The 9,871-nt window shown below is 42.4% G+C and overlaps 1 protein-coding gene across 6 annotated transcripts in view; it reads right to left on the bottom strand.

Moving 5' to 3' along the window:
- Positions 1-344: 344 nt before the first annotated feature.
- Cfap61 (cilia and flagella associated protein 61) overlaps positions 345-9,871 on the bottom strand; it is a 294,575-nt gene continuing 285,048 nt past the window's right edge. For 5 of the 6 annotated variants that reach the window (XM_031372122.1, XM_031372125.1, XM_031372126.1 and 2 more), the window contains one exon: positions 345-791. In XM_031372122.1, the coding sequence (XP_031227982.1) occupies positions 591-791 (201 nt within the window). In that variant the 3' untranslated portion in view covers positions 345-590. The remainder of the gene's footprint in view (positions 792-9,871) is intronic. The other variant, XM_031372127.1, reaches the window with a different exon arrangement.

Below are 9,871 nucleotides of genomic sequence, written 5' to 3'. Positions count from 1 at the left end.
TCTACATTTCAGAATTTGAGATCTGTGTATGAATTTCCTGGTCTTCCATTTTTTTTCCTTAGCCTTTGTGTTCATGGTCAGCGAAATGAATAAAAACCAACAGTAAGACTCTGAAAGTAGCCTGCTTGGTTTCAAAAGGTCAGGTAGGTTCCACCCAGTCCTCCCGAGGAGGGATTTACAGATTTAATTTCTCCTTGTCTGTTTACCAATTTCTCATTCTGGGCACATAATTTTCTTTTTATATCACCCACTATTAATCAGCACACACATAGGAAGGGCTAACAGAACGGGCAGCAGAACATTCCAGGAAATCAAACAGAACCACACACAAGGTAAAAAACATGTTTTGCTTAGTAGGAGCTCGTTTTATTGCTAGAGTGGATTATTCTGCTCAGAACACGCCTGTGTGTGTAAAGTTCCCTAGCTTAGCACTGCCACGCAGCTGAGCGCCACCTACTGGAAGACTGGGAAAACACCGGAGGAAGAAAGTGTGTAAGAGCAAGGGTGGGGGTTGGGGGTTGGGGTGTTCTGTCTGCAGAGCACTTGGCTGACAGAGAGTGGAAAAGATGCCAGCGGGGCACTGGCTACAGCTAAATGATGCCTGGCCATGCGTACATGGGCAGGTGGTACTGGTTGTAATGAAGGTAATCTAGGATGCTCTTCTCCAGCAGGCTTTTGTAGATGGACTCCTCAAAAACCCTTTGGAGGTATTTCTGGGGCTTCTCATTCAGGTTTATTTCCTCCTCCTCTAACTGGTAGGCTAGCTGCTCCAGGGTAGGCTTGTCTTCCTCCTGTGAAGAGGAAGAGTGCAGTTAAGAGACCAGAGTCAGAACTTCCGTGGTACTCAGTGCCATTAGCGCAGGGCAGGGTCAGCTCTCCCCAAGGATAGGAGCTTTGTCTAGCTTTGTAGAAATTCTTCATAAAGGTGGTGAAACACACATACTGCACAGTTATTCTCACCATTTTCAGTGGACAGTTAAGTACACTCACACTGTTGCACAACCCTCATCCCATCATCCATCTGCCTTCAGAGTTTGCATCCTGGATCCCAGACACTGTCTCTGCCAACAGGAGCACACAGCCCTGTTCCCTATCCACCCCAGGCCCTGGCTCCTTTCTGGGGCACCTCAAACAACTGCAGCCACACACTGTTTGTTTTTCTATAAAGATTCTATTTATCATGTAGCCTGATGTTACCACGGATGACAATTATAAGCCCTTAGTTTTTTGGTTTTTTTTTTTTTTTTTCAGATAAAATTATCTGCTTGCTTTAACATTTGGGCAAGAAATCCTGTAGGTGGTTTATTGCCTTGGGTCTTGGTCAAGGGGTAGAGTTTAAGAACCTCAGAAGTTCTCAGCCCAAATTCTTATGAACATCTTTAAACGCAGGACTCAACAGGAATAAAGTTATTTGGGACTGTGCTTAATCCACAAAAAGTAGAGGTTTTCTTACACCTTGTGAAACTTTCAAACATGTAGCCAGATAGTGATGGTGCATGCCTTTAATCCCAGCACTTGGGAAGCAGAGGCAGGCATATCTCTGTGAGTTTGAGGCCAACCTGGTCTACAGAGCAAGTTCGAGGACAGCCAAGGTAGAGAGACACTGTCTCAAATACAAAACAAAACAACCAACCCCCCCCCCCCCAAAACACACAAGTTGAAAGGCTGCACTGCATACACCTCCCCTGCAAGTCGCTCAAGTCCCCCATTTGGTCCCTGGTGTGGGGTCCTGCCCATCTATAGCGGGGTTGTGACTAAAGATTCTGAGCTGGTGTGCTCTTGCCAGCACAGTGATGACTGATCCCTCAAACCAAAGTCACAGTGTATTTACACCGACTTCTAAATAGAATATATATATATACACATGAGTTATTTGTGAGGTTCTACTGGACCATCACAGATGGAAGGCTCACCCTGAGTGGAGGCACATCATCACCTGGCTACTTAAGCAAGACAGGACTAAGTGGTTGGGGAGATTATAAACACAGAGTTTAGAACAGTCGGGGCACAGCACAGAAACTGAGATTGAAAGCTGAACAGTGGGTAGGGGAAAGGCAACCGATGCTGGACGTGAGAGCTGGAGTCAAAAGCATTAAGGTGCCGGCACAGCCCGTGGATATGGCCGGCTGTCTATATGAAGCTGGCTCTCTCTTCATTTGTTCTGGAGGGTTCTGTTTGACCATCATAAAACACTGAACGGACAGAAAGTGGGGCTTGTTACTCCACAAGGCCTGTTGTACAGTGGGGAGGGTGGTGTAAGATCAGCCCAGCAGCTGTGGCCTCTCCCCTCAAACTGTGCTTACCTGCCTCAGGCTCATCTCAAAGTGTCCCATGCCATGTGTGACCCACTGTGTCTGGCTTCTTTCACTTGGCATAATGCCTTGGCTTTTTCTAGTCTTCTGAATGTTCTCTTGTTTTTAAATTTTTATTTTTAACTCACGACAAGTGTATACTCATTGGGGCACTGTGTAATGTTTTGATGCACATATGCACTGTGAGGTGAGGAGGCCAACTGGCATATCCAACGCCATTTACACTCACCGCCTCTGTGCTAAGAACATTTAAAACCCACCCACATGACAAACTTGAGACAGCTGGACATTATCATCAGTGTAGGTTGCCAGGCTGTCCCTGATAGGTGACTAAAACTTACTCCTGTCCAGACAACATGCCTCTTTCCCCCATTCTCCCTGCCTGGCCAGCTGTTTACAGCGGCCACTCTATATGTTCGTCTTTACCATGAGTTTGTGCAGAGCTTGGCTTCTTCCACTTCAAGCCAGATTAAACCACACGGTTGCACAGAACAACTCTTTTTTAGGGCTGAATAGTATTCCACCATGGGATGTACATTCCAATGTATGCACACCATATCTTCTTTACCCACTAGGCCATGGATGAGCAACTATGTTGTTCCTATAGCTTGGCTATTGATGCTGCAGTGAACATGAGACCTTAGGCATATTCTCCTCACATCAGTTTCTTTATGAACTCCTCTTGAGATACACTCACATGTGGAACTGCTGATCACATTGTGAGTCCATCTATGAGCCCTATGCTGTTTTCCAGGATGGCCCTCACTCACGTTCCCACCAGCATTGAGTGTTCAACAGGTTTCTTTTGTCGGTGTCTTGCCCAGTCTGATGTCTTTCCTCTCGGTTTTTTTTATAACAGGCATTCTAACAGTCTAGTGGTAGCTTACCGTGTCTTCAGTTTCAACCCTTGGTGTGTTAACCACTTATTTTCATGTGTAGATGCTGAACATTTAATCTGTAGGTCTCCTTTTGACAGATGTCTGTTCAGGCCATTTGCCTATTTAAAAAGTTTTAGCCATCTGTTTTGTTAATCAATTGATTGGGTTCCTCATAGACTTTAGATGTTAGCCCCCGTCCCACGTGTGGTTGCAGAACCCTTCTCGCCGCCCGTGGCCCACGTGAGCTCTGGCATTTCTTGCCTGTGGGGAAGCTTCTCAGTTTGACCGAGGCCCACTTCTCTATTTCTACTTGTTCTTGCCTGTGCTTGGGGCATATCTAGGAAATCCCTGCCTAGATTTCAAGGCATCTTCCTCCTGTTTTCTCTGGGAGTTTTGTGGTGTCTATTTTATAAGTGTTCTGAGGGGGTCTCCATTTTTGCTCTTTGATATGTGAATGTCCGGTTCTCACACAGTCCTTACTGAAGAGTCTGTCCTGTCGTCACTAAATGGTTTTTAAAAACAATCAATTGACTGGGGAGCTGGAGAGATGGCTCAGGGGTTAAGAGTAGTGGCTGCTTTCCCAGAGGCCCCGGAGTCTGATTCCCAGCGCTCACGTGGTGGCTGGCATGTCTGCTCCAGTTCCGGGGGTGATCTGATGCCCTCTTCTGGCAGCTCTGGGAACTAAGCAGATGTGCCCTGATAATGTACATTCAAGGCAAAACACTCACTTGTGGAAAATAAAAGTTTAAAAATCAACAAAATACCTACAAATCAATTTACTAACTACATTGCATTCCTGTAAGAAGTTATCAAAGGAAAAGTAAAAATTTTAAAAAGGAGTTCTCTCAGCAGATTAAAAAACCTTGGCTGTAAAAGCATGGGTATATTTCTGAGATCTCAGTTTCCTATCCTGTTGGCCAGTATATTTGTTTTTATTCTAGCATCATGCTGCATTGGCTACTGTAGCATTGATGTGTATTTGAAAATTAGGTGGCATGGAGCTTTGGCTATTCTGATCTTCTGTGGTTCCATATAAATCCAAGATAGTTTTTTTTTTTTCTGTTTCTGTGCAAACAGCCATTGGAATTTTCCCAGGGATAACACTGGATCTTGTGTAGCTTTGGGTAATATTGAGAGGGTAACGATTTTAATTCTCCCAAGGCAGGGTAATGTCCTATTTACTTCTGTCATCTTCAATTTCTTTATTTCACTTTGGCTTCAGTCTTAGGTGTGGGAAAGGCTACGTGGGGCTGGAAGGAGCGGCTGAGGGGCCTCAGGGGAATTGCCTGTTGGGACTCCCACACCTGTGTGTGGGTGGTGGCCTTTCCTGGAGACACTTACTGGCCAGGCCTGGGGCCACCAGCATGTAGAGGCAGTATGGGTGTCACAATCCTTTCTTGAGGAGTATCACTTGCTCTTTCAGGTGGCAGATCTCCTGGGAGTTACAGAGATGGAGGTGTGCTGGGGCAGACCCAGGGTAGGTGACCCATACAGCCTGGCTGGAGTACTTTATAAGAACCTGGTGGCTTTCAGGCCTTACACACACACACACACACACACACACACACACACACACACACACACACACAGAGTTATCTCCATTCAGTGTCTGCTTTTCTGGGACACGCACGGCCACCAGGCTGGTTTCCCCAATCAATTGTGGATGGTTCTGGAGGAAATGATCCATGTGTTCAGTTGCCACAACAAAGCCCAGAATGAGGTAGGTGTAGGAAGCCCCCAGAGGCGAGGAGACTATGCAGTGAACAAGTGAATGGCTTTTCCCTAGAGGGGCAAAACTGACTGGTAAGGTTTCCATGGTGGAGCTGCTGACTGGAAGGGACTAGAAGGTGGCTGGAGGCCTAGAGAGAGCCCTGGGGTCTGTTGCAGTTGAAGCAGGAGAAGACCGCCAGACCCAAGGGCAGCCACTCTGATCAGTGTATTCCTGGCTGGGTTATTTTGTTTTGGTTGCTGAGGAGGTGGGGGGCTTTGGGGGTGTCATGTGCTCGATCACCAATGTTTTATGCATTTTTAAAATATCTACAAATCCTTTAGGTCATGGGTTACAGTTATTCTGAAAAAAAATTAAGGCTATTGTAAACAATATTTTTTTGCTCAATTTCTTTTTCAATGAATTTGAACGCTTTGCTTTTCTATCCTGCTACTGACTGTTAATCAGGAAGCTTTTCCTCTCCCTCCCTCCCTCCCCTCCCCACTCTCTCTCTCATGCACACACGCATGTGTACGTGAGTGCATGCATGCATTCCTCTGTGTGTGTGTGTATTGCTGGGAACAGAACCCAGAGCCTAGCGCATACCATGGAGCCGTAATTCTTGTCTTCATGTATCTCACAGGATGGGCTCTCACCTGCTCCACGCCATTGCACCCCTGCCACTCTGAGTTCCTTCTGGTTGTGGCATTTTCTAGGAGGATAGGTAAACCAGAAGTCCCTTTTCTGTTTTCCTGCCTCACTGTTCTGGCTGCAGTCCTTTGAACTACTATTGAACAGAATTGGCAAGAATGGTGCTCATTTTCTGTCTCTGATCTCTGAGTATGGTGCTAACTGTGAGCTCGTATTGTGGGGAGAGAAGGTTATGTCTCTGCTAAGACAAGCACATGGCTTTTGTCCTGAAATATGATTTGGGGGCTCATTTACATTCATGGCTGAGTACTATTATATTGTCCAAAGAGACCACATTTGTTTATCCATTGATATGCTGATGGACATGTGGGTTGTTTCCATTGTTTAGCTGTTCTGGGTGCTTTGAATATTTGTGTACAGGTATTCATTTGAATAACATTCAAGTCTTCAAAGAAAACTAGATCCCTAAATGTACAGTTGCTCAGTCAGAGGATGATTCTCTGTAACACTTTTAGTACTCTTTTTTATAGCAACTGTTTAATTTTACATCCTCACTAGCAGCTATGTAAGAATGCCATTTCACCTATATTTACTGTCTTAAAAGAGATTTATTCACTTTTAAGAGTATAAATGTTTCAACTCCATATATCATCTATACACCATGTGTGAGCATTGTGCAGGGAGAGTCCATGAGAGGGTGTCAGATCCCTGGACTTAGAGTTACTGACAATTAGGAGCTGACATGTGGGTGCTGGGAATCCAACTAAGATTTCCCGGAAGAACAGTCAGTGCTCTTAACTGATGAGTGATCTCTCTATGGCCATGTCCTTTTATCTATCTATCTATCTATCTATCTATCTATCTATCTATCTATCTATCTACTATTTATCAATCTATCATTTATCTATCATCTATTTACATCTATCTATGTATCTATCTATCCATCTATTTATATTTATCATCTATTTATATTTATCTATCATTTATATATCTATCAACTACTTGTATCTATCATCTATTTATATTTATCTACCTATATATCTCTACCAACTATATCTATTATCTACATATCTACCATCTATTTATATCTATATATTTATGTATTATCTATTATTTACATCTCTATTTCTATATGAATGTGAAATGGTATGCTACTGTAGTTTTGACTTTGTTGCTCTAATGATTAATATCATTGAGCATCTTTTCCCATAAATGAACACATATGTGACCTCCACACATTTTTATTTGCTTGTTTCTTCATTTACTCCTGGCACTCACTGTATAACTGAGACTAGTCTTGATCCTCCTGCCTCAGCCTCTCAAATACTGGGCTTCCAGTTGTGAGCTCTAGTGTCTGGCTACATCTGGACCTTTAGTTTTATTTTGTTAGTATAGTTAATATAGTTGACATGGCTTATGAAGTACCACACTGATTGGTTACTGCTGCTCTGAAGTAAGGGTTGAAATCAGAGTGTGAAGGCTTCAGCTTTCCTCTGCTGTCCCTGGAATATAGTTTTGGCTATTTGAAATATCTTGCATTTCTATGTAAATTTTCTGTGTCTGTAAAGAATGCCTTTGGGTTTTTGACAGGATTTTACAAAATCCGTGAACTATTTTGGGTGCTACTGCCATCTAAACAAAATAGTCTCTAAATCTATGACCTTGATATTTGATCTATCCATCCATCCATCCATCCATCCATCCATCCATCCATCCATGCCTTTGACTCTTCCAGAACATTGTATAGCTTTCGGTGTCCAGTCTTGTGCTACTTTAATTAAATTGATCCCCAGGTAGTCAATTCTTTTTGATGTTACCCCACATGGGATTATTTTCCTAATTTCATTTTCACTCAAGTAGTATAGAGAGCTCACTGCTGTCTGTCTGTCTCATGCAATCTTGCCAAGGGCATGTATTAGCTTTATTATTTTCTGGATTCATTAGAATTGTATCATCTGAGAAAAGCCATAGTTTTACTTATTCCCTCCAAGGTAGGTGACTCTTTTTTCTTTTTCCTTTTTCTTTTTTCTTCTTGTTTCATTGCTCTGGCTACACGAACTTTAATTGTCTTCCAGGGGAATGTTGAATGTGTGTCGTGGAGGGAGACATCTTTGTCTTACTGAAGATCTCAGGAATAAGACTCAAGCTTTATAGATCATCCATTACCCAGTCTGACACCTGCTGTGGCCTTTTCATAATCAAATAGGAGACGTTTTCTTCTACTGCTAGGGTTTATTTATTTATTTATTTTTGTTTCTTTTTTTATTAGGTATTTTCATTATTTACATGTCATATGATTTCTCCTTTCCCAGTTTCCCCTCCAAAAAAAAAGGACCCCCAAAAAACAAAAAACAAGAACAAACCCCTGTGGCCTCCCCACTCCCCATGCTTGCCACTCCACCCTCTTCCACTTATTGGCCCTGGCATTCTCCTACACTGGGGCACAGAACCTTCACAGGGCCAAGGGCCTCTCCTCCCATTGATGATCGACTTTGCAATCCTCTACTATACACGTGTTGCCAGAACAATCAGTCCCACCATGTGTACTCCTTGGTTGGTGGTTGAGTCCCTGGGAGCTCGGAGGGTACTAGTTAGTTCATATTGTTGTTCATCCTAAGGGGCTGCAAACCCTTCAGCTCCTTTTTAATGAGTGTGAATGAATGCTCCTGGAGGCCAGGGTCCACTGGGGCTGGAATGGAGCTGTGAGCAGCCTGATATGGGTGCTGGGATCTGAACTTGGGTCCCCTCTTAGCCACTGAGCCATCTCTGCAGGCCATGCTGCTCTCAAAACTATGACATTTCCTTTCTTTTCCTTTTTCTTTTTCCTTTTTCTTTTTATTCTATTATTGGAAACAACATCTCATATATCATATAGAGGGTATCTTAAAACTTGCATCTAGCTAAGGATGCCCTTGACCCCATGACCCCTCAGCCCTTACCTCCTAAGCACTGAGATTATAGGAGTTCAACACCACTCCTGGCCTTTGTTTTTTTTTTTTGTTTTCTGTTTTTGTTTGTTTGTTTGTTTGGGTTTTTTGGGGTGTGTATATATGTTTTGTTTTTTTTCTAGATGAGATGATGTTGTTCTCTTCCCCTCACATCAGCTTCTTTTTCTGTGTGCTGGCAGACTCACATTCCTGGGGTAAATCCCACATGGTAATGATGTATAATCCTTTTAACATGCTGTTGGATTTGGTTTGCTAATCTTCTGTTGAAGGTTTTTACATTTAAATCCATAAGGGATGCTGACCTGTGGTTGTTTTCTCTTAAGCTTTATTTTGGTGATGCCTTTGTCTTGCTGTGGTATCAAAGGGACATTTGCCTCTCCTATTTGTTTTTGAGGAGTTCAAGGGAGACTGAGGTTAATTCTTTAAATGTTCTGTATAAGTTATTAATGGAGTCTGAGTTTAACCTTGGTTGAGGTGTGTGTCTGCTTTCATGTGCCCAGTGGAAAGCAGAGGTTTGCCTTGGGTGTTTCCCTTGGGGGCCAGCTACGGTGTGCTTTGAGGCAGGGTCTCTCACTGGCCTGGACTGAGCCAGGCAGGATAGGCTGGCCGGCCAGTGAATCTCGGATCTCTGCTTTCCAAGCACTGAGATTATAAATACATCAAGTCCATGCCGTGAAAGCTGGCTTTGTGTGGAAGGTCTGCGGATTCTTTGGGTCTACAGAGTAAGCACACAGTCACTGAGCCTAGTTCTCTGCCTTTTGAGAGGGTTTGATTACCGATTCCATCTCCGTAGAGCCTTTTCTGCCTCTTCTTGGGTCAATTTCTAGTTTCAGTTTTGTTCTGACTCAGTAATTTCTTCTTTTTTTTTTTTCTTTTTTTTTGTTTAAACTTTTATTGCATTATGATGAGAAAAGTTACATGATTTCAATTTATCTGAATTTGTTAACATTTAAGAACATATTTTAAGTAAATAGAATTAAGTCATATGCTTGTTTCTTTTTTGTACCCCCACTCCTCCCAGAGACCCCCTTCAATACTTACAATATCTTTTTTGTCATATTCTTTAAAATTTATAAAATATTATAACAATAGAAATGAGTATTATAAAAGTTGTTTGATATAAAACAACAATTTAACAGTGTTATGTAGATGCTCATCTACAGCAATAGTGAAAATACATTTTTCTCAATATAAATTTTAAATAACTCCAAACATATTAACTATATACTTCAAAATAATACATCACTACTAGTATTTTCTTATATGAACATAAATATATAAAGTCTTTTTTGTTTTGTTTTGTATATACTAGAGTTTAAAATCTTGGCTCTTACTGTGGTACAAGCCCAAAATAAGAACAATTTTTAGACATTA

The sequence above is a fragment of the Mastomys coucha genome, unplaced genomic scaffold (genome assembly GCF_008632895.1).
Source record: "Mastomys coucha isolate ucsf_1 unplaced genomic scaffold, UCSF_Mcou_1 pScaffold15, whole genome shotgun sequence".
In the NCBI taxonomy this organism is placed as follows: Eukaryota; Metazoa; Chordata; class Mammalia; order Rodentia; family Muridae; genus Mastomys; species Mastomys coucha.
Note: the sequence above shows the minus strand (reverse complement) of the source record. Positions and strands in the feature narration are given on the sequence as shown.